General features: G+C 36.4%; 1 protein-coding gene across 4 annotated transcripts in view; it reads right to left on the bottom strand.

Annotated features, from left to right (window-relative positions):
* Window positions 1-23,914, bottom strand: part of LOC128602207 (VPS10 domain-containing receptor SorCS1) — a 248,276-nt gene that overhangs the window by 13,259 nt on the left and 211,103 nt on the right. For all 4 annotated transcript variants that reach the window (XM_053615864.1, XM_053615863.1, XM_053615865.1 and 1 more), the window contains exons 13-21: window positions 23,187-23,278; window positions 22,732-22,839; window positions 21,681-21,798; window positions 16,484-16,617; window positions 13,319-13,432; window positions 8,276-8,447; window positions 7,413-7,599; window positions 4,871-5,004; window positions 887-1,010 (exon numbers count right to left, since the gene is read on the bottom strand). In XM_053615864.1, the coding sequence (XP_053471839.1) occupies window positions 887-1,010; window positions 4,871-5,004; window positions 7,413-7,599; window positions 8,276-8,447; window positions 13,319-13,432; window positions 16,484-16,617; window positions 21,681-21,798; window positions 22,732-22,839; window positions 23,187-23,278 (1,183 nt within the window). The remainder of the gene's footprint in view (window positions 1-886; window positions 1,011-4,870; window positions 5,005-7,412; window positions 7,600-8,275; window positions 8,448-13,318; window positions 13,433-16,483; window positions 16,618-21,680; window positions 21,799-22,731; window positions 22,840-23,186; window positions 23,279-23,914) is intronic.

Raw genomic sequence — 23,914 nt, 5'->3', positions numbered from 1 at the left:
TTCTACTATTTTAGGCCAATCTTCACAAAATTGATGTCAAATTACTCAACAGTAAGTTGCTAGTCTGATCTTCAATACAAACACACGTTGAGATTTAAAAACAATATTGCCACCACATGCAGCAGAGCTTAATTTACTCAAACACATGACAAATGGATTTGCACAGGGCTTTGTTCAGGACTAGATCACTCATAGTGGGTGGAGTTAAGTTCAAATACCTGTTTCCTCATAAACTGTATAGAACCTGAGCTGAAATTTGATGTACTGCATCACTGTGCTAATATGTCCTTGGATTTCAAACCTTAAATAATGACTTTAAAAAATGGCAACCAAAAATCAGCTTTCAGCAGGCATTTTACAGTGTTTCCATTAAACTGCCATGGTCAAATATTAACAGTATATTCAACTATGGCTTCTTTATTTGTTTATGTAACATGGCAAGAGCTGGTCACTGGGAGCAGTGTTGGCAGAGAGTGCTTGGACCCCACAGATCACCATTATGTATAATGTGTTATTGCCACTATGACTTAAATTATTAAGAACTTTTCTTCCATATATTAAGGAAAATGCTTTTAAGTAATAATTGTAAAGTTTTCCTTAGATGATGATATGGTCCATTCCTGGTAATCTTGCTGCATATATCCTGTCTTAAAATATACGCATCCATATATAAATATATACACATACATAAGGATTGTGCTAGTCTCACGTCATTCCAAAGCAGTACACTGACTGTGTAATGTATCATAGCAGTCATGCATTTCATTTCAACCCAGCTGACAGAGATACAGATTTATTTCCACAGGCAAAACAGAGACAGGGGGCAGAATAAGAGCATAAAAACAGTATTCCCACATTGGCAAGCTGTCAAGAAACAGCCACTCACCATGGACTGCGATGGTTTTCCTGTCTTGCTGAATAGTGCTCCCGGCTACCACCTGAACAGTGACAACATTTATTCCTTCCCGAGGGAAAGTGAAAGCCACACTCCCCTCCAGTGTGATTATTGGCTGGGGTTGTGGAAGCAAGGGCAAGAAAGAAACACATACAGAGGGACACAGGAATGAAAACAAGTAAAAAGTCATACCTTCTGAGAATTGCGTATCAGTTTTGGTTAGCAGCAAAGCATAAATATTCACGTTTTAAAAATCATATTTCTACTGCTAATGTTATTTCCCAGTTATTTTTGACCTGAGAGTTATGGAGCAAAATTGTAGGCTGGGAAATGGGGTTCATGGCGTGAGCAGACCTATCAGTACCTAACATTACAATTTTAATGTGTTTAAAATGCTTGGTTTTGGGACAAGTTTGGTTTTGGGACAAGAAATGTCCCACAAATTAAACTATACTTCATTGTTCATGCCCATAGGTGATAAAGTCTGAAGAATAACAATCCAAAATAACTCATGTCTTGGTAACAGCATTTCTACATCAGCCCCTCTCAGGGCACATTCACTTTTTCAGTACCAAAAGCATAAGGAAGAAGCATCATGATTCAAAGAAAGAAAATGGGCCTGATTCTTTGGAATGAGGTATATCCTTGGGACATTACACCAGTAGTTATCGCTTCCAACATCAGTGGTAGTGAAACTCATGAGACCAGTGTACCAGGACATGGACCATCTGGAGCAACATCACAATTTCATAATTGGTCGAGATGCACTGGACCGCTTAATTATAACGGCCAGAGTGATTCTAATGATAGAGAATTTACCCTGGACAGTGATTCTAGTGCATACGTTTTTACCTCTTTTTTGGGCAAGCAAGCTCCTTTACAGGGACAACAAGGAAGAAGAAAAAATGCAGAGTGGTTCAAGGGTCTCAAAAAAATCATCAAAGACCGTGGACTCTGAGCTCCTCAAAGAGACTGTAATCAATATTTCTGCAAAAGAACTGTCTGATGATCAAATTGGTGTCTTGTCCAAAGGATTGTCATTTGTTCCCACTAGTGGTGTTAATTCTTTTGGTCTAAAGGTGGATCTCTTTAAATGTTTTTACAGATAAAACTACAACATTTTTTCTAAATCGGTTTCTGGTTCATTATCTAGTACACCTTTTAGGACTAGAAGTATGTTTTGTCAGAATATTTCTAATCATACTATTCATACCTTTTGTAATTTGGTTGAACAAGATGTGATGAAAACTTGCTTATCTTCTATTACAAAATCTTCTCACAATCTTTTGTTGAATGAGAAAAAAAGCTTTGACTGAATTGATCAATTATCCGAATATTATTATAAAACCTGCGGATAAAGGAGTGGGGATAGTAGTCCAGGATATGACTAAATATTAGCAAGAAATTCTCTCCCAATTACAAAAGACGAGGTTTTATAAGAAGCTTCTGAATGATCCTACTAGTACTTATCAATCTGAGGTATTTTACCTTTTAAATAAAGAAAAAAACACAAGCTTGGATATCGGAGTCAGAGTTTGACTTCTTTTATTGTCAACATCAGATTAGGTTTAGTACCCTTAGACATTACCTTGCTGAATGTGGTGATGTCATTCCACCTTCAGAATTCTTGACGTAGATGGATTTGTACATTTTGAAATATAATTATTTCAATTTTGACAATGATTTCTATCTTCAGGTCAGTGGCACGGCTATGGGTTATATTTTGCCCCGAATTATGCTAACTTATTTATGGGTTGTTGTTTTTTTGGAGCACTGTTATGTATACACTAGTGAAGTAAACCTTTTTTTTCATGTATTATTAAATGGTATAGGTATATTGATGACATATTTTGTATTTTTTTGGGAGATCTTAATGAGCTCGAGAATTTGTATCAATTTTAAATAACTTTGTGGATGAGTTGGAATTCACTTTGGAGGTTAATTTGTCCAGGGTACAATTTCTAGATATGTGGGTGCAGAAATGATGGTAATTTGATTACGACTTTATTTGAAAAAGACATGGAACGTAATACTTTGTTGCTTGCTACTAGCTTCCATCTGACTGTTTTAAAAAAGTGATTGTCTAAGAGCCAGTTTTATAGGCTGAGGAGGATTTGTCATTCTGATTTAGATTTTATTGAGAAATTGAAAATCACAACAAAAATTTTTTAGATAGGGGTTACCCGTCTGAATGGGTCAAAGAAACATTTATTACATCTTTTCAAAAGACACGTTCTGAGCTGTTGAAAAAAAGAACAAAAAAGTAAGTTAAGTGCTCTTTTTTTTAACACCCTCCGCTTATTGTATACAAATGGGCTAAAAATTTGAGAGATTATTTAGCACATGTCCAGTTTCATAGTGATATCCCAAGTCCATCTCAGAGATTACTTAGTTCTATACAGAATGGAAATTATCGATGTGTTAATTGTGCTCAGTGCAATAATACATTCAAAACATCCTTTTTTTATCATCCAAGAACTGGTAAAAATATAGAATTAATTCAGTCATTATTTGTGCTTCCACTCATGTCTATCTTATTCGTTGTCATTGTGATCTCAGTTATGTTGGGAAAACATCACAGCAATTAAAACAAAGAATTAGTGAACAAAGGAGTTCTATTAGAAGTAAGGATGCTAATTATCCTGTTGCGGCCCATTGTCTTCTTTGAATCATGTTTCCTCCTTACACTTTTGTGGTATTGAAAAAGTGAAAATGCTACTGAGAGGGGGTGATATAGAAATGCTGTTACAGAGACGTGAGTTATTTTGGATTGTTACTCTTCAGACTTTATCACCTATGGCCATGAACGATGAAGCATTGTTTAATGTGATGCTATAGACTTATGTTTATTTGTTTATGTCCATTTGTCTATGACCCTTTTAAATGATGATGTGGTTACAATAATATATTACATCAATGATTGTTATTGGTAATGATGGCTCATTGCAGTGATTGGTCATGCGTTTTATGTATTTTATGTATATTAAATGAGATTGTGTTGAATAGATTGTTTCAATATGCCTGATGAAGGTCATAAGACCAAAACGTTGTGAATAAAGCTAATTTGATACATGTGCAAGTATTGTTAGTGTGTGGGATTTTTTCGTTTTTGATTTTTGACTTGATTTGTGGTCTTTTTTCCTACGCACCTATCTATCACCAGCAGGTGTGCAAGGTTAATTGTTGATTGAATGTTAGATTTTCAGTATAAAATTAAAATGAAATCCTACAATTATCAACATTATGGAATACTCTTCTGTAATATGATTCTAAATAGGGATACAGTGAGATAAATGTTTTCTGCTAAGCTTTAATATTTGATATATATATATATATATATATATATATATATATATATATATATATATATATGTATATATATATATATATATATATATATATATATGTGTGTATATATATATATATATATATATATATATATATATATATATATATATATATATATATATATATATATGGGATAAATTGTATAAATGCAATTTATTAAAAAAATAAATAAATGGTTGACCAAATTTGTTGGTGCTACCTGTAGTGTCTTCCCTTTAAATTATGCTTTGTGAGGTTTTTTCTTTTTCATGCATTGATGATGGTCTAACTGACCAAAATCTATATCCTTTTAAATTCAGCTTTGTTCAATACTCAGCTTTTCTGAATTGTATTATTTTCGATATTATCTTAGAATCGCACATGAAGTTGTTAAAGTTTAACAAAGAACAGTCATTTTTCACTTTCTTAGCACATTCCTACTAAATCCTGTTTATGAAATCCACTCTTTCTGTGCTACAATGAAACGTTAATACTAGTAATATTATAATATTTTCAACTGTAATAGTACTACTGCTTCAGTCCTAGCTGCTTTCCTACTCCCTGAACTTAACTTAAGTCCCACTTTGAGCCATACAGAGTTATTTGCATTTTGATGCATGGAGGCTGAAAGAGAAGATACTGCAGTACCTCTGAGTTGTTCCCAAACCACCAGATGTAGGTGACAGTTCCCACTTGGCTCGGCCATAGAACCACTGTCAGGTTGACTTCCTTATTTTTCACTGCCACAAAAGGCGCAGAGAGATGGATATACTCCAGCTGACCTACTCCAAAAAGTAACACAAAGAAAGAGTGCAAATAAAGAGAGGGGTGAGAAGGAGAGAAAATGAAGCCACAGATAAAAAAAAAAACAAAAAAAAAAACAGGAGTCTGAAAACAGATAGCAGGAAAAAAATTTGTTTACAGGACAAAGTAAGAAAAAAAAGAGAGTCATATCTAATATATATTCGCAGCTGTTCCACCCAGGGAGCTCCTGCCATCTGTAAAAGATTTTTCATCTCCTGTGCTTCAAAAGCAGTCATTTCTGTTTTCCAAGCTCGGCCAGATTGGCAGATTTGAAGACCGGGGTCTTTCCCTGATCAATAACTCAGCTCCGTGGCATCTGTCTGTCTCAACACACCAGCAATGGTCAATTCGGTCAGAGGTAACGACGAAGGAAGAAACACCATATACTGATTATTGTACCTAATGATTTCTGATCAGATCAACATCAACTTAATGCCAAAGTACAGCCTGACCTAAATCAATAACAAAATGTTCTAACAGCCTGTGAAAGAGTATGATCATGCTGTATAGAATCAATATCCCATATGACACCTTTATCTTAAATCTTTGGTTCAAAATTTACCAAAAACTTGACTTGGATCATGAAATCACAAAAGCAACACTAGCATTCATATTTTGATATTTGGGATTGTAGTCCAAGAAAATCATAGTGTACCAATTTTAAGATCTACCTTTGCACTAAAATATGTTACTAAAATATATTATAGGTTATAGGCACTTTTTTCTAATTAAAAATGGTATATTAAATATGAAAACAAAAATGTAAAGTACCAGATGTCTTGCATAGAGACCAAAGAAATAATAACACAAGATTAAATAAATTAGCTGAAGATCATGAGCTCCATATTGCATAATTATGCAGTTTCTAATGACAAATCTGGGGAAATGTTGGTAAAGTTATATTTTCTGTTTAATAGCTGGTGCTTACATACTTTTTTTTTCAGTTTCTCCCCCAATTTGGTCATCTGCCAATTCCCAACCACCAGATAGTTCTCTCCCATCACACAACATATACCACAGAGTAAAACACTCATAGGAAAGCGCAATCTGCCCCTTCAGCATATTGTGCATGAGCTCACAAACACCATGACTCGCTAGTCTGTATAAGTAGTACTTTTATCTCAGCTCTTTGAATTTGACACCAATTTAGTATTAATACCTGTAAAACTGCCAAAAAGAACAAAACATAAATAAATAAATAATGTTTTGGGTACATTTAGGGGGGGGAGTGTCCACAATGTTCCAAAATAAATAAATAAATAAATAATAACTTTAGAAGGACTTTAGACTTTGCAAGTATGACTGCTACACCACTAGGGGTTTCATTTATGTGATCTGATTCAATCACAACAAAAAAAATCTGTATGCTTAAATGTATACAACGCAATCGGAATATAGTAAACCGTTTGAGGCCAATCCCAATTAAATTCCTAGCCGATCAAATAAGGTGGGGAATCATTTTGATATCCCATTAAATACATACAACAATAATAACCACCTAGAAGTGCTGTGTCTGATTACTGATTATCTGTGTCTACACACACACACGTTTGGGTCACAATGAGCTCCTTGTGCAATGAAGCATTCAGATGCAGGACAGTAATTGGCCTTTAATCTGGAGATTTACCTCTGCAGAAAAGCGTTCATGGACTGTTAATGTTTTGATTCATTTATATTTCTTCCTTAGTACATTCCTTTCTCTAGTTTTTGTCTTTCTCCATTATGTTTATTTTATGTTTGTTCTATCATCATATTCACTATTACCTATTTTTACTGCTTAATTTGTATATTTTATAAATGATATAATCAGATATATAACAGATATTTAAAAAATATATGTTTCTTGTTTAGTTATGCTCAGACAGTGAATTGGAATGTTGGTAACATTAAAAGATGAGTAAAGGCATAATACTGATGGATAATGTGTACATTTTATGTTATTTTCAACAATCAAACAAGCAGGGCATTATTATTTCCGAATGAATTATTTCTGAATTTTTGTCAAATATGAAATGCTGAGAAACTTAACTATGGGTACAACCTCTTGTGCTCACTGTCAACTTACAATCACACTTCTATCACATTTTAATGAGCTGGAAAAAAATAAAAAGATAATTTTAATTAAAAAAAAAATGTATTAAAAAAAAAAAACAGTATGATTAAAAAAAAAGAACAGACTGATTGGACTCACGCAATTTTCATCGCTATGGTAACACTGACACTATAACGCACTTCATGTATGTGCGTCACTGTGGATCAAATGACGTGATTTAAGGTGTACTGTATATAAATGGAAATTGTCTACAGAATGTCCACTTTAGTATACTGTACATATAAACAGTTCATTAGGTACCTGGTGAAAATCTTTTCATAGTCAGTAACTCACATGTAACATGTAAGAAAAGAACCGCCGTCTCAAACCCCAGGCTGTTCTCAGCTGTAGCAGTCACTCTGTATATTCCCACAGTTTTGTAGATGTGTTTGATCCCATCCTCGATGGAGCTCACGTTGGAGTATGTGATGGCATGGCCGTCGCCGAAGTCCACTGTGATGCTCGTCCTTGATCCATCACCCTGCCGTGAACCGGGAATGACACTAATGATTTCAACATCAAATAAGCTATTGCATTTGGCAGCCATTAAAATATAACCGAGTGAATTTTGCCTTGAAGATTTCACGAGCACTTGTCAGGCAGAGTTCCAGTCTTTCCTTCATATGCAATGACATGATTTAGTGAATAATCAACTTTGACACAAGACAGCCAGTTGTCTGGCTCAAAACCTTAGAATTTCAAAGAAAAACATAAGCACTGATGTCTACAGTATGACTTAATCTATTGTACATCTTGCTATTGTTTAATCCGGACAGCTCTATTCTGTCCCACTAAATACAAAAAAAAAAAGAGTAAAATTATGGGCAAAACCTAAGTCGACCTTAATGGAAACAAAATAAATAAATAATAAATAAATAAAAAATCAGCAGCTAGCTCTGAGGCGAGTCGAAGAAAAAAAAAGCGAAAGTCATATTAGCATGGTCCAAGCTGGTGATTAGCATTAAGAGGAAAAAGCGGTACATTAGGGATGCATTAGGTAAAATGCTACTCAAGTTCCTTTTTTAGTAGCCATACAAGCTAGCCCTCTATTAATGACCGAAAGCCACTTAGCATCGAGCAAATGACTGGTCCAAGTAGCTCAGTTGCTCATTAACATTTTGAGTGAAGTATTTCTGTATGCTGTAGTGATAAATCACCTGCTCTAGGAAAACGAGGAAGGTGACATTGTGGCCCAGTGTGGCTGTGAGTTTCCCCTCGCTGGTGACCAGATGGAGGCCTTTAGGGGCCTGGCTGGGGCATGGGCGCCTACGGGCCATGTACAAATCCACCACACCACCCGTGCAATTATTAGACACCACCTTTCTGTAGCTACACACATTCAAAGAGATAGAAAGGTACAGAAATGACTAGAACACTGATAAATATTGTACAAGTATTTGTATTTAAAGTGAGTAGGATGGTCCTTGAAAATTTCATCAATTATCAGATGTGCAAGGTTGCCAAATCTAAGGTTTTCAAAATCTACTTTTGATCGCTGCTGAATGGGGTTGGATATACATTATTGCATACATTAAGCTGAGCTGTATTTTTACTATTATTATTATTATATATTTCTTATATTCCTATTAATGTTTTCCCAGTTTCTGGAGGAAAAAAAAAAATTCAGCTTTTTTTCCTCTTTCCTTCTCTCTTGCTTTCTCATTTTTCCTTTATTTCACACTTTTCTTATTTAGATTTTTGCTATTTTTCCCACCTGTTTCTTTTACAATTCATATATATTTTTTATTTCTATTGTGCTTTAAGCAATGAACATTGTCACAAATCAGCTTTACAGAAATATATAAATTATACAGACACACACACACGCACACACACACCACCAGGAGTTCGTCCGTCGATTTAGACGAAAACCGAAGTTTCCATTTCTGCCTCCATTATTGAGAACACAAACTGGGACTCGACTTGCGCGTGAATTGGATTAAAATGAGGAAGACTTATGCAGCATCGGCCTCACTCTCACTTCCTGGTGACCAACATGATCCAGTGGCAAGACTGAGTCAAGATGACTGAAGATGGCCCCCGGGCGCAGTGATTCATACACCCATTCATGCACCCATTCACACACTGTGGACACTTTGGAAACGCCAATCCGCCTGCCATGCATGTCTTTGGACTGGGGGAGGAAACCGGAGTACCCGGAGGAAACCCCCGCAGCATGGGGAGAACATGCAAACTCCGCACACACACACACACACACACACACACACACGAGGTCCCTGTCTTCTTTCGTATTACTCTTCTAAAGGTATTTGGTAAATACCGTCTGAACTGTTTAATGCACAGACATATTCTGTTTTCTCCTGTCTTTTGTTAAGTCTATGTATTTTTTGTATTTTTGTTCTTGCTAGATTTTTTAATTTATATCTTCATTTCAAGGTATTTTGTCTCGTCCTCCTCAAACGGATACTGCGAGCAGTCGATCAGGCTCTACGGGACGAACAGGCCGGGTTTAGAAGCGGTCGGTCGTGCACTGAACAAATCTTTGCTCTTCGAAACATCATTGAACAAAGCTCCGAATATCAGAAACCGCTCTTGGTCAACTTTATAGACTTTAAGAAGGCGTTTGACAGCGTCCACCGGAAATCGCTTTGGAACATCGCACGGCTATATGGCATTCCACAGCGGTTTATCGCCATTTTCCAGAACTTATATCAGGATTCTAGCTGTTGCATCCGGACGGACACAGGTCATACTGCCTTTTTCACCATCGAGACTGGAGTCAGACAGGGCTGCATTCTTTCACCATTCTTTTTCCTCATGATGATGGACTTCGTCATGCGACGAGCACTAACACAGCCAGCGTCTGGAATTCCGTGGACAGGCCAGGGACGCCTGACCGACCTGGAATTTGCCAATATTGTGCTATTGGCGCAGAATGGGAAAGTCTTACAGGAGATGACCACTAGCCTGGAGCACGAAGCAGCCAAAGTTGGGTTACGGATCAGCACTGACAAGACCAACGTCATGGCCGTCGGCCGGATGACGCCGGTGCGGATCACGGTGAGCAACCAGCTGATCGAAGAAGTCAAACAGTTCACCTACCTTGGCAGCATTGTGGCTGCGGATGGTGGGACTAACGTGGATGTCAATCGCAGAATCGGCAGAGCATTTGCAGTCTTCCAACAGCTACAACCGATTTGGGCTAGGCGAACTATCCACACCAACAGCAAACTTCGCCTGTTTAATAGCATCATCATCCCAACCGCCATCTATGCATCTGAAACTTGGAAGAGCTCGAGGGCAGTCATCCACAAGCTGAATGTGTTTCAACAACGATGCCTGAGAAGAATACTCGGTGTATCATACCGTGATCGTATTTCAAACGAAGAAATTCTAAGAAGAACAAACTCCCGCAGCCTGGCAGAAATGGTCGTAGAGCGAAGAATGCGCTTTGCAGGACACATTCTACGGATGTCTGACCACCGCCACGCAAAGATCGCGCTGCGCTGGACGCCGCCACGGGGGAAGAGAAGAGTAGGGCGGCCGCGGAATACTTGGCAACGAACATTCATGGAAGATCTACGAGCGCTCGATGTCAAGTGGGAAGATGTGGAAATCGACGCTTCCGACCGAGCCCGCTGGCGAATGCTTGTTGCCCGATGCGCCCCGCTGCGCGGACGGAACTAACTAACTTCATTTCAAGTGTACATCTTTCCCAATTAAATAACCAACATTAATGGAAAGTTCAGGAATTTTAAAATTTGCCTCTTCATGGAAAGCCTTTCAAGAAGAGCTGAGATTATTATAACAGCAAAGGGGGACTAAATCTGGAATGGGATGTTCAACAAGCAGATATGGATCCGTTGGGCATGTGTCCACAAACTTTTGGTCATATACACTACGTCATTATTTATTTTATACAGGGAAAGTTACATGTATTCAGAGTTGGGTTACACAGGCACTTAAGTTGATTTTCTGTGAGCCCCATTCAGATACTGTAAATCATCTGTATGTAGCTCACACCTCAAAGGTTACCAGATTTTACTTGAGTAGAAATATTTGAGATGGGGTTTTTTCAATAGCGTCTAAAATATGTGCATTGTGTGTGTGTGTGTGTGTGTGTGTGTGCACTTTAAAGGGATGATGCTATTTAATTAATTCTGTCATATTTATATATTTAATATTGGTCTCTAATGGCATTCCAAGGTGGTCTCTAAAGGCATTCCTACATGAGTAAGTTATCTGCACTTCTCTAGATACAGCAAAGTCTGTAGTTACCTCTGAGGTAATACTGTGTGCACATTTTCAGTATTAAATCCTCACAGTGTACACTTAACTCAACTCTGAATCTAGTCCAATATGCTTTCCAGCTGCCCAATCAGCAGTTTTGTTTAAAACTCACAGTTTTATGCTGTTGTAATGAATATAGCTGTGGAAAGTTGAAGCATTAAGCTTAAGTGTATGCTATATATGCACAAACAATCTTGCATAATCTCTAATAAAAAGTTGACACTCTTGCGATGTCTTGTGGAGCAATGCATCCTAAATATATTTAACTCAGCTGGAGAAGAAGCACTGAACTCAGCGATACTTAAATCGGCACTACTCCATGGGAAGAATTTAGGCAGAACTAGATGATTTGAAACCTTAAAATAGGATCCAAAGTCTGATTTCTTTAGACATAGACTTTTAATTTCTGTATAGCAATCATAGTGAGATTAAAACATGGAAATAAACGAGGGGAAATAGAGAAAATGAAGCAAGATTCTTTAGATCAAGAAGTGCTTTACTATAATGGGGTTCAGCTATTGTAGACTCAAAATGGCAAAATTAGCATTTTAGAATTTAAATGTTTATAAAGCTACACTACATAAGTGACTTCTTCTGCTATTAAAAACTAACTATAAACCAAAAGGAGAGCGTTTGTTCTTCTTAGCCAGTAACATGCTGGAGTCGGGTTTTAACCAACAGACTAGAGTAACACTTCTCTCCCTTACTCTCTCTTCCTCCTTAATATCTTTCCCTTTTTATCTTTTCTTTACCCTCTATCTCACATTCTTTCATTCACTCTTCTTTCATTCCTCTGTTTGTCTTTTGTCTCTTTCCCTCTCTCTATTGCTCCCTCTATTTCATGTTGTCCTTATATCATTCCCACTGTTTATTTCGTTGCATTATTTAATTTCTACTATCTACCTTTTGTTCTGTCTTCCACTTTTCCCTCTTCCTGGCAAATGTATTTTCTTTCTCTCCTTCCCTGTTCTTCTTTCTTTCTTTGTTCTTTGTAGCATTCCATCTCATTTCTATTTTCTTCCTTTCTTTCCCATTTTTTTTATTTTAGTCACTTTTTTCACTTTCTATCCTTCCATCTGTCTTTTCCACTTCTTTCTTTCTTTCCCTTTTTTATTTTATTCACTTTTTTCCATTTTCTAGCCTTCCATCTCTTTTCAAGTTTCTTTCTTTCTTTCCCATTTTTTATTCTTTTTCATTTTCTCACCTTCCATCTGTCTTTCCAATTCTTTCTTTCTTAGCCTTTTTATTTTATTCACTTTTTAACTTTCTATCCTTCCATCTGTCTTTTCCATTTTCTTTCTTCCTTCCTCCCTCCCTCTGTTCTTATTTCTTTCTATCTTTCAATATCACTTCCCCCATTTCTTTGTTTCTTTCTTTCTTTTCCTCTATTCTTCTGTCTTGCCCCTGTCCCTCTTAATCATCATCATTCAATCAGTCATTCATTCATTCATTCATCCAACTGTTATTTATATATTTATTTTAATTGTATTTAATTCCATTCAATATTGTACTTTCTTCTTCTCATTCTATCTTTTCTTTCCTTCACTTCTTGAATAATCCATTGGAGCTGGTTTCAGCCCACCAACATAGCAACCCTGCTGCTGTTCATCTGTCTTAGCTAATCATAATCTTGCATGTCTTTGCCACTCATCCGAGAGGCTTCATCAGCTCATCCTTTTCATCCCTTGAATATCTTTCACTCTGGATCTAAGGATATTCACATCTATGAGGAATTAAAGAAGACTCTCATGTTTGCATCTTGTGCAGATCAATGTCCTTCACATATTAACACAAAACAAGTGGTCCATTACAAACGATTACAGAGTAATTCTGCATAAAGAGTACAGGTGAATACAAGATGCTTTCATTGTTGTATTTCTTCCTCAGCTTCTAGACCTGAATAGCTGTATTGTAGAGAAATACGCTAATGTAAGAAACTAAGTGCTCACCCAGTACTGTTGAGGAAACTGTGGCCTGTAATGCAGCTCCTGGACATGGAAGAGGGATGAAACCAAAATGCTGGTGTACATCGCCCATCTGTTCTCCGTTCATAGCCATAATCACTACAAAACAAACACACACACACACACACACACGTCTAAGCAGTACAAAAACAAACAAACCCCAGTAAAATTGTGAATGCAGTAAACATCATTATAGAAGTCTCTCTTTTTCCAAAACCTGATGTAATCCATCAAACAGATTTCATCTAGCTTCTGCTGCTACTTTCTTTCCTTACATAACACCACTGACAAGATGAGAATGTCTGCAGTATGAATGAAACGTTCCTATGCCACAGATAAACAACAGATCACAAACTCGACTGTGTTTGTCTTTTTGATCGAGCATACAGACCAGATGAGCTGAAGTTGTTTGTCCTACAATTAAAACCCAATGTGACTGTGCAGCTTCAGATGATGGGGACAAATTGCTGCAATTACGGCGACACACTACACAGATGCGACCACGTTGTGATAGTTAATGAAAGCTATTACACTCCCTGAATAATGTCTTTCAGTGTGTATTCTGAGTAGCGTTTACCCCCACAGGGACTTTAGATTTGGGGATGTTAGGAAAGCGACATTAATAATTCTGATAATTCACAGGAAAATCAGTAAAGGAGCATTCCAATCACGTGAACCAGGAGTGCTGCTGAATTCTGGGAAAAGCTTTACAGAGGATGTGAGGATGTAACGATATATTACATTGTAATGCAGAACCAGTATACAAACACACTACCAGATGATCCCAATCCCTCATCATGACTGTCCTCTTTCACACAGCCTGGAGTTTCACAGTCGACTAGTTTCCGCTTATTGAAAGAAGTCTCAAAGCTATTCTAGCTGAGCTTGCCTGAAATGCTAATGCATAGTGGCTTAGGCATAACAGTGAACCCTTTTCTTGTTTAGTTGTTTATTCATTTGAGTTTCCATATGCTGTACTTCTCACACCAAATTAAACAGTAATTACAGAGTACAGTAGGAGTGAAGAAAAAAGTAATATCTCAATTATTTCTTTAAAGTGCACCTATTATGGTTTATCAAATATTACCTTTCATGTAGTGTGTTATATAGCTGTTTATGAATGTAAAAAAAAATCTGCAAAGTTTCAAAAATCAAAGTGCATGACAAACGGAGTTATTGACTCCTAAAAGAAGGAACCGATTCTGAACAGCTGAAACGAGTCATTAGTAATTCCAGTCTTACTTCCTGTACTAACCTACATAGGTTTGTAACAAAAAGCCCCTCCTCTGGTCTTCATTGGCTGCTCGCAAACAGATGTTATGGTAGTGGGTGTTTCCTTTTCGACACACGCTGACAGCAGTAGACCAATCGCAACAGACTGGGACATCTGACAAATCAGAGCAGAGAATGCTCTCTGAAATGAGGAGTTTAGAATGAATCCTTTAGAACGGATCATTGAACGAGTTGTTTGTGTCACTGGGGGAAAAAGGTAATGCTGCAATTTAAATTATGTGCACAATAAAGTGTTTTTGACCTTGGATGCATGTAAATCTATTGTATGAGTCCTTTAACACAAAATTAGGCATGTTTCAAAACCATAGTAGGTGCACTTTAAACAATACTCCATCACTGCACAAATACATTAGATTTTTAATTATATTTTCAAAGAACAGCCACAAAACAGCTCAAGCCCCATAATATACATAACATTTATTTTTGAGAAAATTAATAAACGGCCAAATTTGTAACACATAAAGGCATAGGCTAGAGTTAAGCAAAAGTTACCTAGCTAACATTTAATATGGGCAAAATCAGATCTACATCCTCCACTGTGAAAGTTACTATGTGGGCATGTTTTAGATTGTATGAGTTAAAGGCAGAAAAGAACCAGATAAGAGGCATGTCATGTGCAAAGTATTTCAGGAGTACTATATACAGTTGCAATCAAAATTATTCAACCAACATTGAAAATCAGGTTTATTGTCAAAATTTACAGACTTTCAGCCATTTGCAATGAACAAATCAAACAAAAATAATTGAAATAGTTCAACACAATGAATGTTTCAAGTGGTTTCCCCAAAGTCAACTGGATAGGGGCAAAAAAACATGAAATACCTGGACGGGGCAGAAAAAGGAAGCTATCAATGGCTACAACCAGATTTCTGAGAAGGTAAGTTGTGAAAAACCCTCGAGTAACTGCAAAAGACTAAATACAGTATGTCACGTACTAAACGCAGAAGATTTCCATGCCAGAACTCCAAGACATACACCACTACAGACCCAAAAGTACAAGAAAATTTGGCTCAAAATCATATAAATAAGCCACAGAAGTTTTGGGATTCTGTTCTGTGGAGTGATGAATCAAAAAGTGCAGGTCTGCTTGTGAGACATACACACACATGTACATACACTAAGAAGTGTGTTTGTATTCTGTTGAGTTTTGAAAGTGCACTGAAAAGCACAGTCTGAATAAAAGTGAGGCCAGAGCTCAGTTAAAATTCTGCCTGTCTCTTAAGTCTTCCTCCACACCATGGTTATACAATACTTTTATTGTATTGTATCGCAATCCAAAGTCCAAAATGCTGAGGTAGGCAAAGAGTCAAAACACAATCAGAAACAGTAAACATGACCCAAGAGTAAGGTAAAGTAAAAAATAATCCAGAACAAACAGAACACAGCATGGCAGTCAGACATAACAAAGGCTGAGAAATTACACAAACTCTACGTATGGCTAAGATAATATCTGCTAAGTACTATAAAAGTAACCAGGTAGTGATTGCTAGTGATCATGCTAAAATGTGTGATAGCAATCTCTGCTGGTAGGAAAGGGAAGTGTGCTAAACTCACCTTACAGCTGTATACATGGGATCAAGCAAATGTTTACAGCTAAGCTGTATCAAATATTATTTTAGAATCGCATGTTGGCACCCTGAATTGAAATCGCTTCAAATTATGGCCTCAAAATTCCCACCCCTAAATATAAAGTACAGTATATTATAGTTATTCTTTTGGCAATTAAAGATTTTGTTCAAGAATCCAACAATGACTCCCTGAAATTTGAACCCAAAACCATGTGATCAATATAATATAGTTGTAATGTATGTTGTAAAGTAAAGTAAATGCACTTTTCTTAAAAATGGGATTACTCACCATTCAAAATCAGACTCAGTGCATTCACAGGGATCTGAAGTCACGGTGACGGAGTGGGTCTTACCCATAACACACTTGGCCATTGGCTTCAGCTTCCGATAGATTCTCTTCACACCCATAAGGCAAGGCTCACCCTGTAGAAATTTTATTTTACAATAAAGTCAGAAAATGGTGTTTTCACCCAATTTACTCCTCCTATAAATAATTCACATGATAGAATGTAACACACTGAGAGAAAAGGTAACATTTGCAGGTTTCTAGTGTGCTGTGTGTGTGTGTGTGTGTGTGTGTGTGTGCGTGTGTGTGTGTGTGTATATATATATATATATATATATATATATATATATATATATATATATATAAATATATATCTACAGTATCTCACAAAAGTTTTTTTTGTGAGATACTTTTGTTGCCAGCAGTTTAGACATTAATGGCTGTGTGTTGAGTTATTTTGAGGGGACAGCAAATTTACACTGTTACACAAGCTGTACACTCACTACTTTACATTGTAGCAAGTGTCATCAGTGTCGTCACATGAAAAGATATAATCAAATATTTACAAAAATGTGAGGGGTGTACTCACTTTTGTGAGATACTGTATATATTTATATATTTATATTGTTTTTTTCCAATTATGCCAAACTTAAGCTGTTGTTCCAAACCCAGCTGTTTTGCTTTTGCTAGCTGAATAAAAACAATTCTTTTTGAAACTCAAGTCCATTTATCTTCTTCTGTCACATATACCCTCACTTTATTAGAATTTTTTGCATTTATCAGAATTTGTGCTCCAGCACTGGACAAACAGAAGAACTCGCACATTTATCATCCTTGCAAATTGTGCAATAGGGTTAATGCATACAAATTTTATTTATTCTAATTTACAAGTTGCTATACCAATATACCAGGACTGTTCAAAACATATGATGCAATATCCCCATGCTTCCCTACACCAATGACCTCTGCATACTGTAGTCCAAGATGATGTATGCATTAGTTTTTTTTATGCATTAGACTTCCTCCTTAGTTTTTTTAATACTGTACAAGTAAAAGAAATTCTGTAATGCATTTGTCCACAGAATTACAGAAACACTCATTTCAGTCCTGGTGTAATCAATCAAAACACAAAGAAGAACATGTAACCATTGATTAAAATCTTTATAAGCTGCCCTGTCCATCTTATTTAGCGACATAATTTTAAATCCATCTTCTCAATATTTAGTTACCTGTATGTAATTTTTTCACCTTCTGGTTTATAGCTATATAATTATATAGGAATTACAATGTCTAGAAATTATTGCTAGAAACTGGTTATTGCAGGTGCCCATTATTGGGTTAACATTAATAACATTTAAAATGCTCCTGAAATCTAATGCTCAACATCACTTAAAATGCTCCTGAAATCCAAAATGGTGTTTCAGAGTTTTTGATCCTGTCCCTTAGCCAATAAAATACTGTAGATGGAAACAAATAAATAAATAAATTGACTTGGAAGTTTTCTCACTTTGTGGAAAATTATATACATTTTTTTAGTCATAATTGTGCAAATATTTGTGATTGTCTAATTAAATGCTATCTAGAACCATATATGTGACACCCCCAGAGGCAGGGATTGCTCTACTGTAGTATCTTGTTAGCAGTAAACATGGTTTGTTGATGTGTTTTTGGTTGTGTCTTCCCGTACACTATTTCCTTTTCTAACCCTTCATATGTTTTGGAAAAAATGGTTTTGATGAGGGTGAAATTTGTACACGTTAGCAATTTTTTGATAGGCAGGGAGACTGAGTGAGAATGCAATTCTGTATTTATACACCATCAGAGATTCTCTATTAGTAAGAGTTAAGTAAAAGGCTCTGGTTAAACTCTTCACTGGTCTCTATATTTAGCTAGTCTTGTGAAGATTAATATATAGTGTTACTTATTCATCAAAGTTGCAAATGGACAAATCTGATTATAAATCAAGCGTATGCAAAATCTACAATCAGTTTCTTTATTCATCAATTATATCTTTGGTGTAACTCACCGCAGGTTGGGGTGTATGTAAAATTTGAGCTTTACATTTTTAACAACCTGAGAAGTGCAATTTTTAATTGCAGTTAATTAATCCTAATCAATATCATCAATAATTATTGCAAATATATCAAGTAGAATAGTATTCAGATGTGTATTCAGATGTGAATTTGGGCCATTCTAATGCTTTGATTTTTTTTCTCTGAAACCAATTGAGAGTTTCCTTTGCTGTATGCTTTGGATCATTGTTCTGCTGGAAGGTCCACCCACATCTCATCTTCATCATCCTGGTGGATGGCAGCAGATTCTTCTCAAGAATCTCCTGGTAAAGGGCTCCATTCCTCGTTCCTTCAATTATATGAAGTCTGCCAGTACCATGTGATAAAAAACAACCCCACACCATGATGCTTCCACCTCCAAACTTCACTGTTGGTATAGTGTTTTAGGGTGTTTTAGTGCTATTTCTTCTCCAAACATGGTGTGTAATAATGCAGCCAAAAAGTAAAATTTTGCTCTCGTCTGACCAGACCACACTCTTCCAGTATTTCATAGGCTTGTCCAAATGAGTTATAGCAAACTTTAAACCAGCTTCGACATGCCTTTTCTTTAGTAATGGAGTCTTGCAGGGTGAGCGTGAGCAGTGGAGTGCATTGCCTATTGTTTTCTCTGTGACGATGGTACCTGCTGCATCCAGGTGTTTCTGGAGCTCTTTCCAAGTGGTCCTTGGGTCACTTCTGACTATTCTTCTGACTCCCTGGTTAGAAATCTTGTGAGGAGCTCCTGTGTGTGGCCGGTTGACAACGGAGTGATGTTACTTCCACTTGCAGATAATGGCCCCAATGGTGCTTACTGAAGGATTCAGAAGTTTTGAAATACATCTGTATCTGAGTCCATCAATTTGTTTCGCAACAATAAGGTTTGAAGGTCTTGGGAGAGCTCTTCGCTTTTACCCCTCATGAAAAGTTTCTTGTGTGACACCTTGGTAAAGAAAAGCCTTTTTATAGACCATCAATTTACTAACCCAGCTGATATTAATTTGCACAGATAGGAGGTATAATTACTTTCAGCTGGTTTCAGATTTCAGCTGGTTCCTTGCCTTGGAGAACTGCTTTTTCTTAGCGTGTTCAATACTTTTTCCTGTGCCAGTCCACTGTATTACACATAACTTTATTTATGGACTTTAATGTTGTGAATTCTTTATATTTGCAAATTTCATGAGTTAATACTGATGTCTGGTCAAAATTTCATGTGAATAACCTCATTGGAAATACTTATTTCCCCTCTGTAATTTGTAAATATGAATTAAATAGCACAGAAGTGGATCTTTATTAGCTCATTAGTCCTTGACTTACAGGAATATACAGTAGATATAAATATATTTCACTATGTGCAAGTGAGGTTTGAAAATAATTCAGCTTTCTACTTAGAAAACAAACAAAAAACTAACATATTCCATAACTGTCTTTGCAGCAACCTTGAACAAAAACCTGTCCATTAGTCTTTCTTCAGCTGTTTATAGCCTGCTGAATGCTTTAGCAGCATTCATTATGATTTTATACAACAGTTTCATGAACCAGACAGATTTGATTGTATGTCCTTCCTTGCACTCAATTCTTCACTCATTCCTATGCAACTTGGATAAGCCTATAAGGCACCCCCATTTTACAGACCTTGTTTGTGGAAAAACAAAATGTGCTGACCTGTTCCATTGAGTTTTTCCTTCATTATTTGAATTGTTTGCTAAGGTAAAGTTCAAATGCAATGATTGACACAACAGATGACGAGAGGAAATCAGCAGCTGGAGGCAACCTGGTATGCCTGCCTACTCTGATATTAAAGCTCTTAACTCGCACCCATGTTCCCTAGGGCCTGACCATGTGCTGGACCCAATCTGTCTGTACAACTCTGAAGGAAGGGTTAGAACACACAACAACAAATATTACTCTAACAAAAGTATAGTGACAGTAATAAAAGTATAGAGGTCTTCAGAATTTTAATGCTTCAATCATGATTACTACAATTTGACGGCAATTTTTAAGGTGTTCTATGAAAAAAATAAAACCTACATTAACCAAATGCATGAACAAACCAAAAACACAATAGCAAACCAGAAATTGCAACAACAAAAACACAACAGCAAAATAAAAAACATGACAGCAAAACCAAAACGCAACAGCAAACTCAAAACATAAAAGGAGAAGTCCTTATTGATCATTAAAAAAAAAAACGGGTTTGTTTTGCTACCTTGTTTTTGGTTCTGCTGTTGTGTTTTTGGTGTTGCTGTAATGTTATTGGTTTTACTGTTACTGGATTTGCTGTTGTGTTTTTGGTTCTGCTGTTGTGTTATTTTTTCTGTCATGTTTTTGGTTTTTACTGTTGTGTTATTAGATTTGATGTTATGCTTTTGGTATTGCTGTTATAATATTGGTTCTACTGTTAGTGGATTTGATGTGTTTTTTGTGTTGCTGTTATGATATTGCTTTTACTGTTGTGTTATTGGATTTGCTGTTGTGCTTTTGTTGTTGCTGTTATGATATTGGTTTTACTGTTATTGGATTTGATGTTGTGTTTTTGGTGTTGCTGTTATGATATTGGATTTACTGTTGTGTTATTGGATTTGCTGTTGTGTTTTTAGTGTTGCTGTTATGATATTGGTTTTACTGTTGTGTTATTGGATTTGCTGTTGTGCTTTTGTTGTTGCTGTTATGACATTGGTTTTACTGTTGTGTTATTGGATTTGCTGTTGTGCTTTTGGTGTTGCTGTTATGATATTGCTTTTACTGTTGTGTTATTGGATTTGCTGTTGTGTTTCTGGTGTTGCTGTTATGATATTCGTTTTACTGTTATTGGATTTATTTTACTGTCATGTTTTTGATTTTGCTGTTGTGTTATTTCGTTTGCTATTGCGTTATTTCTTTTGCTGGTGAGTTTTTTGGTTTGCTGTTGTGTTTTATTTCTAAACATTAAACAGCTTCTGATTTATGAAACACAAGACATACATTATCATTGGAAGCATATGTAAGTAGCCTATGTATAAATGTATATTTTCTGCTTCTTGGAATTGACGTTTTGGAAACTTGAATATTGAAGTGAAAACAGCTTTTTAAAAAAAATCTTCAGTTCTGAGATTAATTAAAAATATGGGCATGTCTCTCCAAAATTTGGACTTGAATGTTGAAAGTCTCACCTGGTTATGGAGGTGCCAAGTCTGATAGTCTGCCTCAGTGCATCGCCTGTTAAAAATAGACCTGAAGTCAATCTTCACCAGCTGCCATTCGGACCGATGACTGACGTGCCCGAAAATTCTGCAAATAAAGAGAATCCCATCAGCCACCATGTGCTGGGCTATAGCCGCCATATTGGGTCTTCACTGACACAAGTGATTATTGTGACATGCCAGCGATGCATCTGTCATATGTCTTCTCTGCCCTAGACAGTCATTACCTGACTGAAATACAAGCAAACCTTTGACATTCTTAGACCTTGGGGGAAAAAAAAAACCTTGGTTTGACTTTGCAAGAAAAAAAAAATCACAAAGTAAGGAATATTTCTGCCCAAAATGGCTAATGTGCCAATGAATGCTAATAAGACCGGTTACCAGGATCTCATTTGCATGATGCTAACTGGTGCAATAATTAGCATTTTTAAAGTCTTTCTTTAAATTGATAGAGTTTTGACGAGTACTAAGGCTTAACCTTGGATGATGACCTATCTTAATAGATATTTTGGAATCTTTTTAGTAAACACCATCAAATGACAGTAAAGATTATACATGAAAATATTGTTCATGCCTGCAGGCCCTAATAGCTCATTATGCAATGTCTAAAAAAATTAAATAAAAAATAACATGGTAGAGTCTCTGCCTTCCAAAGTTCTTCTCTTATGGTTTTTCCCTTGGTGATTTGAAGAGCCAAAAATAGGCCTGAATGCATGGCTCGACCTCTTGCACATTGATCTATGCTGATCAAAATGCAGGAGGGGTCATTTCGATGTTTGGCGAGACCTTGAAAGAAATCCTTCCCTTATTAGTGAGAGAAAAGGGGGAAATAATGGCAACTTGTTCGTTATAGATGCACAGGCACACACCTGAACACTGATGAATACAAAGCATTAATCCTGGAAATACTTATCTTGAACTTTTCAGTTGTGGTTTTTAAAGAAGCTTCTCACTTGAGTAAATCAGCATCCATCCATCCAACCATCCATTCATTTATTTATTTATTTTTTAAAATACGTACGTCATAATAAGTGTCTCTTCCCCCGGATCACCCAAAACTCCATCTACAAACAGTGGCGAAGATGTAAAGCTGTATTTATTCCATACCCGGCCCTCATCGAAACTCAACCTGTGAAGAAACACAAACATTACACACACACACACACACACACACACACACACACACAGAGCTAACTGTTTTTATGCAACACATCATTGCTTTTGCTTTGAAAAGACCTCATTTCCTTGACATGCCTGACTACTACAGTAATTGAAAAAGCCAGACTGTGCCAGCCTGATGACTTTAGTGCATTACAATTCAGGCTTCTATTGAGAGTATTACACAGCCCACTGAGATTAAAGCAAATATTTTCACATTTTATACAGTATTCATACTCTCATTCTGTAAGATCGAATTGACTCACCCTAGCAACATGTTCATAAAACATAATACATGGCATGCTTGTATGGGTTTACCATAAGTGTCTGATAGGGAGAGGAGTGTGTCGGATAGCTACAAGTGCACCTCCTTGGTCCAGGTATAGGATGCTGAATTCCTCATCAAATATCTGAAAAAAGGATCAAAACCAGTGTGATGGCCTGGTATAACCTTTCACCTTTTCACATTTTGACATTTTCTATTACATGTAATTTTGCACAATACAAGCTTTCTTGAACTAAAATATACTCCTTGTCTGAACAAATCAAAACCACAAGTTGTAGTATTTTAAAGTCTGAAGTGAGAAAACTGCATTCAAAGATCCCTTTTCCAACTCCACTGAAAGACACATCCATTACATTTAACATATCCATCCATCCATTTTCTATACTGCTTATCCTAATGGGTCTCGGGACATTTAAAATATAATAATTAAAATATAAAAATAATGAATATCATCATGAAAACTATGGCTGTCTTTATACCAGTCTTTAGCCCTGCTCATTCAGCAGTCATTACGAGTCCAATAACATTGTCATTTATTTTATCTTTTAAAAGGGCTAATAACTTTTATAGATTACTAGAATTGCCATCTCTTCAGTGTAAGTGACGCCACATGTGCATCATGGATAATTTAACTGCGAGACCATTTGCAAACCGAATCCACTAGGCATGTCTCTGTTTTGCTGTGGTATGCAACTAACAATTTGATCAAATCATTACATTCACTATATGAGGCCATTAAATCATCTTTAGGCAGGCTGGC

Source organism: Ictalurus furcatus, chromosome 26 (genome assembly GCF_023375685.1).
Source record: "Ictalurus furcatus strain D&B chromosome 26, Billie_1.0, whole genome shotgun sequence".
NCBI lineage: Eukaryota > Metazoa > Chordata > Actinopteri > Siluriformes > Ictaluridae > Ictalurus > Ictalurus furcatus.
Note: the sequence above shows the minus strand (reverse complement) of the source record. Positions and strands in the feature narration are given on the sequence as shown.